Source organism: Arachis duranensis, chromosome 3, assembly GCF_000817695.3.
Source record: "Arachis duranensis cultivar V14167 chromosome 3, aradu.V14167.gnm2.J7QH, whole genome shotgun sequence".
In the NCBI taxonomy this organism is placed as follows: domain Eukaryota; kingdom Viridiplantae; phylum Streptophyta; class Magnoliopsida; order Fabales; family Fabaceae; genus Arachis; species Arachis duranensis.
In genome coordinates this window covers 123,692,662-123,702,588 of record NC_029774.3, presented here as the reverse complement: position 1 = coordinate 123,702,588, position 9,927 = coordinate 123,692,662, and the positions used below count along the sequence as shown (strand labels likewise).

Genomic DNA, 9,927 nt, shown 5'->3' with positions numbered 1-9,927 from the left:
AACCAAAAATTATCAAATGATCAATTTAACTCACATCGATATTTTAAAAGTCAAATTAAAATATTAAATTAACAAAATAAATCACATGTAACCTTCCATATACCAATTTATTAAAAAGATAGGTTAAATAATAAAAATCGAGCCAAGTATGTAGTAATTTATTTTTTATTTTTATTATTGAGATTTAGTGGTGTTTTTAAATAATATGAAGAGTTGGTATATTTTTTTTGTATGAATGATCACAAATCTAAAGCACAATTTTGTGGATTTTAATGTTTTTTTTTTTATATTATAAATCTGAAAGTTAGATTTGTGGTTTTAATTTTTTTTTTAAAAGGATACAAATTTGATGGTCTAGTTTATAATTTTTTTTTTTAACAAAACTGAGCTATCGATTTGCTTATCCCTTAAAAAAAAAATTTTAGCCCACACAAATCTAAGGTTCAAATTTTTCTATTACCTCATATCTGATTCTAAGTTTTATTTCCAAAAATAAAATTGAGCCTCCGATTTATGAATTTTAATTTAAAAAAATATTTCCATATCCATAAAAAATACACTATTTTCCATAATTGAGTATAACACATTTTAAACTTCCATAACTACAAAAATCTGCCTGTGGTAATTAAGGGTACGTAATATTGCAGTAAAAAGTGTTTTTGAATAACAAAAAAATCAGATGTAATATACATGTCTTTTATCAATTAATTTAGTAAAATTTCCTATATAATAATATATTATGGCGTGAAATCAAATGATGGCTATGAGGCTATGAGGAAGGGATATGAGTGATGACCCCATATACATAAGAGTGATGATGTATCACAACCACCATGGTACCCCACTTGACACATACATATATGTATCTCAGGTGGATTGATCCAAAATACCAAAGGTAAGGGGCGCTTCTGACGTTAATTGGTGACCAAACCTTGCATCCCCAACAGGCAACACTTATGTGATTTTCATATCATTGAGTATAACACATGCAATGCAATCAAATTATCTGACATACATGGAATCATGAATCATCACACTCATTGTACTTTCACCACATTACCACCAAGCTATATAATTGGCCCCTTCCTCCCTCACTTGCATGCAATCTCTCTATCTTTCTTCCACTTCTTCCCCCGGCCCCCTCCTCAATTAATAACCACAATAATCAATCATGCTTATAAATCTAAGCACAAAAATGAAAGATTGTTGTTTGATTCAAGTGGTATGATCTAGAAGACTATAGAAGGGGAGAGTGGGACCCAAAGTAGTAAAATAGAAAGAAAGGAAAATAAATTAAATAAACCAAGCAGAAAAAAACAGAGACGAAATAGACAAAAAAGTTAAAACCCAAAAGCGGTTTTCGATGTATATCGTGGGCGCTTCCTCCTGATTTGTGACTTCTTCTTCTTCTTCTTCTCTCTTCATTTCTTCTACCATACACACAACATAACACATGTGCTCCTTTCTCGTCCTTTTCGTGTCATATTCATAATCATTTCATTTCTAGAAAAAAAAAGTACTTATTAGCTTATCTTCTATCTCACTTGTTATTATCATAGAATTATTCTTTAATTTAATGATTGCTTGTTAAGCTAAAGAAAGAAAAAAAAAAAAAGAAAAATCGAGACAGATATATTCTTATTCTCCTTTCATATTTATCAATTTTTGTGTTACGTAGAAGAAGTCATTGGAAATAGAATAGATGACATGTGAAAGCGTACACGCTCGTTGCTAATTTGCTAGTTTGAGTAAACAAGACAAGAACAATAATAGTGTTTATTCATTGGAATATTATTTGACGCAAAATTATTATGATTTATTTATGGAACATCATACATGACTCATCCCTACGCCTAATTCCAATTTTTTCTAACGTGCTCTAAATATATAGCTATAATTAACTTAACTCTTTCGGCGTGTAGCATAGCTGCTTCTGTTTTTATTTGTCTATGCTTAATTAATTCTTCTTGACACGCGTCAAATTGCAACTTGTTGTATATTCCTTATAATTATAGCAGAAATATTTAAGAAAGGAAAAGTATAAGGAACCAAAAGCTTATCAGCCAAAAATTAAACAAAATTATATTAATTTATATTAATAATTAATTAATTTTAAATTTTTTAAGTTCAAAATTTAAAAAATTTTAAATTGATTAAGTAAACCTAATTAAAACCTATAAAAACCTTCCTTTTTTCTCTCACATTAATCTATCCACCTCTAACAATCACAAATTCGAAAAATATATAAAAGAACATCCATTTAATATGAAAAAGAAACATTCTGATACTTAGTAAAAGAAACATCCATATTTGGCTGGTTTTGGCTGATATGCTTTTAGTTCCTAGCTTTACTCTTTAAGAAACAGCAAATAACAGCCCGAAAATTCCTTTTTTACATTCACTAATTAAATAACATCTTTCTTAACTTTCTTCTTCTTACGCGCTAGAGCTTCAATTCAACACTCCATGTGATATTAATGGTGATATATATCATAATGCTTTTTATATGCATTAATAGTAATAAAATAAAATAATGAAACCAACTTAGGTTAGTCGAATAGTCAGTTTATTCATTCGTAGAAAAGTTTAGGGGATCAGTAATTTTATGGAATGTTGACTAGCATGTAATCAGTAGAGAAACGTGAGCCATTAGATGAAATCTCACATCAATCTCACACCATTAACTCACCATTGATGGCTATTTAATGGCTACTAATCACAAAAGTTGTTGGCCCCCTAGCATTGCTCTTCATTTGTTTAAGTAAGTATTGAAAGTTTGAATCTCGCTTTGTGCATACAGCAATTCATTGGCTAGCAACAGAATCCTTAAATGAAATTCAAATCTACGACGAATTAGTCTTTAACTTGTCGGACTAAGAGATACCATAAACAACAACAACAATAATAATAATAATAACAATAATAATAATAATAACATATGTCTAAAATATGGGACTAATTTTCTTTTATTTTCTTTCATTGTTTTGATCAATATTTCTTTCCTATTCTCTTTCGTTATATTATATAAGGTCTATTATGTCAACAAAACACAACCACCAAAACACAAAATCGCCCAACAATAATCAGTAGAAAATATTTATCGTTCATTTTAATTTCGTAAGTGTTTAATCTTTGATGTATTTTTTATATTTTTTTTTTCAATATTTATTTTAAGATTTGTTTCATAATTTTCTTCTACATTTTATTTTTTATTTATAACAATCTATATAAAGAATAAGTTATATAATGGAAGTTGTTAAAAATATCATTAAATTAACATCTATAATTGTATACATATAACATCCATATTTATACATATTATATATAATAATTCTCATTTCCATGCAATATATTATTTGCAAAGTGTATAACAATATTATTTTAGCATTGATAATTTTACATGTATATAACATCTATAATTACATATTTATTATATTTAGTATTATCCATTTTTTTAATTGTTCTATATACTTTATTAGTTTACTCTAATATGATCAGATAAAAGTAATATTTAAAATTTTTTATATTTTTTATTTTATAATCGTCTGTAAATAAAAATATAAATAGTCCGTAAGTGAGAATGTTATTAATTATGTATTTTAATTAGTGGACACTGCAATTAATTGAACCAAACTTCATTGGCTAATCACTAATAAGCTATTAAAAAGATGGATTTCTGGAAAAATGTACTTATATTTTCAAGTGGTGCATCACATACATTACGCATATGTTCAAAATTCAAATTAAATAAGAGAAGGAAAATTAAGTAGAGGGAAGAAATAAGATATAGTAATGCCGGAATGAAAGAAAATGTTACAATCTTAATTAATTATGCGTATTGTATATATATATCTAGAGAGAGAATGTCTTAATTAATTTACAAACCATGAATTAGCACGTGAAATTTGTTACATGAAATTAATAGTGTTCATTACTACTACTAATTTTCCTGCTTGTTTCAGTTGTTTGTCCCTCTCTTAGTATAATATGTCGCTAGCTACTCAATTTGATTTTATTTCCAACAAAGAATATTGGAACTGTGACTTGAAAGAACCCGTCAACAATGTCCTTACAAACAAAATAAAATGAGGTTATTCCGAAAGGGCATGATTATGATGAATTCGTATGTAAATCAGAAATTCAGAACCACAACTATACATACATGATACACCCCTTCTTCATCATATCAATGAACAATGCAGATTCTCTTCTTCAATAATTCATTTTTTTTTTCTTTAACCTGATCGGTCAAAAATTAATTCGAGCGCGCTCCATCTAAGGAATTTATTGCTGGTCAATAAATTTCTATATGTACAAAACGAGACCTCAACTTTTGTTTAAGTGGACGAATGAGCTAACCGCTTGAATTATTGTGATGGCAAAATGAGAGGTATCAATTATGTGAGCATTAAATGGACATCAGACATTATTCCACCCAATCTTCCTCATTCTTCCACCATTTTATATACTTTTAATTTATTTCCCTAACGAATAATTCACTGATTGCAGCCAACTCAACCAAGAAATTTTCACTATATATATAAACCAGTGGTGTGTGGGCCTAGTGTCAATTCTATTTTAAACATTATAATAATTGATTACTATGTTATGAATTTCTCTCTAACAAATTTAGATTATTTGGTAAAGACACATTAATATATAAACTTTTGTATATTAACATGTACGTAATTGAACTAAGAGAGGAAATCACATTGATGACACATTCACATGCGTTCACTACTAAGTACATACTGTAGAAGCTTGTCCCATAAGAGGGTCTCGTGGTTCTTGTTATAAGGATTAAGGACATATAAAGAATTTGAAAGAGCTCGTGACTATGGTTTTGTTCATTTTCATGTTCCCCGGCTACAACGCTGAATCATCAGCCATAGGTCGGTCTTCAATCAACTGTGTATTGATGTTGTTCTTGCATTGGGCTCAATTTTATTTAATTTAGGGTTCTTGCATTGCATGCATGTGCTACATGTTGTCGCATAATAGTAGTATATATAGTATTATATTACCTCAATCAATGTGATCTATCACACACTTCAACTCTGCCTCGGGAGTGCCTCAAAATAATCATATATTACAATAATGCATGCTGTATTCTTATTCACTTTATCATCCATCACTTATCCAATACAAGCAACATATATATTGTATAACTTTACTAATCAAATCTTTGCAATAATTAATAAATATTAAATAAAATAAATCCTGTCTATTTTGTGCTAGGAACTAATTAAATAAAAAATATAGGTACGGGGGCATCAAATGACATAAATACAGAGGTAAAGACAAAAATACAATTTAACAAAATAAAATGCTCTTTCATTTGAAAATCCAACGAAAAGGTCGGGGAGTAATGAGTAAAAGGACATACAACAAGACATAAAGGTCAAAGAAAATTGTCAAGGAATCGAAGAGGGAATTAAATACAAATTCTGTCTGCGTATGTAATTAGTTTAATGAAAAGGACATTAATTCTGTAATTCACCTTGAGATTGAGATTGAGATTCCATTTCAATCTTAATTAAATCTTTCTCTGGGTGCTATTACAATGCACTTTTCAACTGTAATACATTCTGTAATGATCAAAACTTCGATGAAGGGATTATTGAACCCTGATAGTATTATAGTATAAGAATAACATTCAAGAAAGCCTTTACCGACACCTCTATTTTATTTTACATCATATTGGACTTCATTAAAGTTTACTTACGCTACCTCATCTTTTTAATTACTTGTTAAATGCTCTTATATGTTTATCTTGTCTCATTATTTTCTCTCCATGTATATTTTCTGAATTTTTGGTTGGATTCTCTTTTTTTTTTTCCTAACGTTAATAGTCAAATTAGTTTTAAAAGATTGATGTTGTAAAACGTTAATTAATAACATATTAACATACATAATATCTGATATGTCTAATTAGATATTGACCAAATATGTTTATAAAAATTTATTAATTTAGTGATTTTTTAATTATAAAAATTCTATTCCTAATATGACATAGTGATTAAATTAATAGATTTTTGTAAACATATTTAATCAATATTTAATTGAACATATTATGTGTCATATATATTATTAGTTAATATTTTACATCATCAATTATTGACAAAAATTGTGATCAAAATGACTAAAGGACAGATATAATTAATTCGTAATGTTTAAAATATCAATTTAATTAAAAAAATCTTTCAAAAATAAATTTAAAAATGCATTATCTTATAGTGACTAATTTAGTTATTAACCCTTTTTTTTCCAATTATGAGTAGTTTTTTCTTGTGTAAATTCGATTAAATGACCATATATGAAACTTAAACTCGAAAAGAATATATATATATTGAAAAGATTAACTACTTATAAAAATAAATTTACAAAAGAAATGAATTGATATTTGAAAGGGTTTAATTTTGATTCATTAATAATAATATAAAAAATTTTATACAATTATTTAATCAAATTTTAAATAATATTTTAATAATAAACTTAAAAGTTAATTAATTAGTAATATAACATTATCCTATTGAATTAAAATATTTTACATAAAAATTAAATCCCAATGTATCTATTGTTAAAAGAATAAACTATCAAAATGAGTTTTAAGTATATATTTTTAAGAATATTATATATTGTATGAAAGGTTAAATAATTAGAAAATGATAAAGAAAACGGCATGTGTAAGGTATTACCTAGAATTATTTAAAGAAAATGGTGGGGAAGTTGAGCACCCGGTGTGTGTGTGTGGTTAAGTCACAGTCTCAAGTCTCAAGTCTCAAGTCTGAGCACACAAGAACGAACAAAGAGAAGAAAACAGAGAGAGTGAAGTTATGGAGCTATCTCAACTTGGTTTCCTTGAGGAACTTATGCTTGCTCCAAGAAAAGACACATGGAGTAGTTGTACTAGTAATGATGTCTTCTCACCTTCTTCTTGGAACTACTTTGACCCTTTTCTTGATACCCCTTCTTCTTCTTCCTTTCCTCCTTCTGCATTCTCACCCCCACCACCAGACTGCCCATTCACCACCTCATACCCTTTTCCCGATGATGCCTTCACAATGCCTGACCTTGACTCTTCCTACACCACCAAGTATGAATATGAATATGATGATGCACCACCACCCCCACTCCCACATAACCATCAAGATCTTGATGACGATAATAATAACCCTTCAGTGCTGGACGATGAAGATGCTGGATTTCTTGGCTGCAAGGTTGAGGAACAAGCTGTCGTGGATGTTCAGGTTCATGTTCCTGTGGTCTTCAACATGGGCATGTGTGGGATAGGGGAGAAAAAGAACAAGTCCAAGAAGCTTGAAGGCCAGCCATCAAAGAATCTTATGGCTGAAAGAAGGAGAAGGAAGCGCCTCAATGACCGTCTCTCTATGCTAAGATCAATTGTCCCCAAGATCAGCAAGGTCATCCCATTCCCCCCAACCCAAAAAGTTCACTTTTTTTTAACCTCAGACTTTATCATGCCATGTGTTTGTATTAATGTCTCAATCATTAGAAATGAAATTAGAATTTTCTTTTTTCTTTCTGTTTTCCCCTTTTTATTTTTGTGGTCTATTCATGATTATTACACTTAAATCCAGGCACAACCTATATTTGTTTTTTTTTTTCCTTTTTGCTTGGTTTGTTCTCAAATCTTGGTAATTTCACACTAACATGATGAATGTCATACTCAACAGATGGACAGAACTTCCATTCTTGGAGATACCATAGACTACATGAAAGAGCTTCTGGAGAGGATTAACAAGTTGCAAGAGGAAGAAGTGGAGGAGGGCACAAGTCAGCAAAATCTCTTGGGGGTTTCTAAGGAACTCAAGCCAAATGAAGCGATGGTTAGAAATTCACCCAAGGTAATGGATTTTGCACTAGTTACTCAAATTCCTAGCTTGATTTTCCCCAATTTTGTGAATGATGAATGTATGTGACTCAATAATGTTTGTGCAGTTCGATGTTGAGAGGAGAGACAAGGACACCAGGATCAGCATCTGTTGTGCCACGAAGCCAGGATTATTATTGTCAACAGTGAATACATTGGAAGCATTAGGCCTTGAGATTCAGCAATGTGTCATAAGTAGCTTCAATGATTTCTCAATGCAAGCATCTTGCTCAGAGGTTCATATCATAACCCTCCTTGATTGATCTCAATGTGTTTCCAGGCTTGCAAAATCTAATATATCGAGTTACTCATAAATTTTATTGTTTTCATGGTCATAGGTATCTGAGCAGAGAAATTGTGTTGACCCTGAAGAGATAAAGCAAGCACTATTCAGAAATGCAGGCTATGGTGGGAGATGCCTCTAGTCTTTAGGACAAAGATGGGAAGTTTCTGTAACAATTTGCAGAATTGTGTAAAAGAAGCAATTTTCCCCTCTTTAGTATGTAATCCAAGGAATTTAGGAGGTAGAAGTTTTAATGAGATTCAGAATAAGCTTGGCTTTCATTAATGATTTTCCAGCTTACATCCTTGCCCTATGTTTTAACATAGTTTTTGGGGTATCTTTAGTGCAAGTTTCAATTTCACCTTCTGACAAGTCAATTTCGTCAGGAGTAATTTATAATGGAGAATTATTGCTAAGCCATAAGTGGAATTAAACATATTTCTTATAGAATACTGAATGTGTCATCTGCTTCAAAGTTTCATTTATAGGACCATATACAATAATTATGTGTCATCTGTGTCCTGTTGTCACCAACCACTAGATGTACAATTTCTTTTTTAAGGTTTCTGGTGTTGGTCAGGCATCTAACATTTTTTCTTTTCTGGAGTTATGAGGTTGTTAATTGATAAGTGAAGTGATTAACAACCATTACATGAGTCATAGGCTTGTTCCTCCATGATACTCAATAATTGAAAGATCAAGTAGCTCACTCTCAAGGGGTAGAATCATCCTTGTTAATTATTATGTTGTATACATCAGCTCTTTCCTTTTACATCATTACATCACAACTGTTGGAATTGATTATTTATCCTTTTTAATGTGCATGATTAGATACAAAATCATTTTCGTGTTTCTGTACAAAAAGTTTTCTAGATAGTAAAATGACAGCAAAGCTTCTAGTTGATCTCATTTTCTGAGTAAAATTTGAATATTAACAGTTTAACACATGGTAAGATAAGTCGATGTATTACCCATGCTTTAACTTTATGAAGAGATTCTTGTGTGAAAGGATGGATTAAATATAAAATAATAAATGTCTCTATAATTAACCATTTAAGCTTTTTCTGGGGGTGGGGATGATTTGTCACAACATGAAAAACTTAGAGAAGAAAAACCAACACCATTATGCCTTTTCAACTTTCAAGTGCTAAACTTATCTCCCAACAGAACATATCTTGAACAAGTACCGAACCTAATTGAATCATGGAGAAAACCCGTGATCAAATGAGACTTTGTGATGAATCAAGAATATGGTGGTCAAAAGGTAATACTCAATTAAATGGAGCTCAGTACCGCGACGGATTAGTCCTTGACCTGTCGGGTTGGGGGATACCGTGGGAAACCAAAAAAAGGTAATACTCAATTAGATATATGTAAAACTTGTTGACTTTCACATCTTCTCAGCACTTTCAAGTTTCAACTCAATGCCACGTGGAGAATCACTTTGATATTTATTTATTTATTTAAATACTTCTTTTTCCTGTCCAAAAAAATTATTCTTATTAGAAACTAGTACTAGTAGATAGTAGCACATGGTGCAATCATACAGCACTAATACTATCCCGTTTGTTACCTTCATGGTAGTTGAAATTTTTTTCCCGACAGGACCGGGGCGGTTCTTATGCAAGCCAAATTACTGTGATTTTTTGTCGGGATAAATTCTGCCTGTGATGGGCCTGAATGAGACTATCAGACCTGAGATTCAGTATTGGGCCCGGAACATTATGTTGTGATTCTAATCCAAAAAGAA

The 9,927-nt window shown here is 30.4% G+C and overlaps 1 protein-coding gene across 1 annotated transcript; it reads left to right on the top strand.

The window, feature by feature from the left end:
• The first annotated feature begins 6,749 nt into the window (after positions 1–6,749).
• LOC107480992 (transcription factor bHLH61) lies at positions 6,750–8,902 on the top strand. Its single transcript, XM_016101190.3, has 4 exons — positions 6,750–7,424; positions 7,698–7,868; positions 7,963–8,130; positions 8,233–8,902. The coding sequence occupies exons 1-4, from the start codon at positions 6,837–6,839 to the stop codon at positions 8,317–8,319; spliced, it is 1,014 nt and encodes a 337-aa protein (XP_015956676.1). The 5' UTR covers positions 6,750–6,836; the 3' UTR covers positions 8,320–8,902.
• Positions 8,903–9,927: the final 1,025 nt, after the last annotated feature.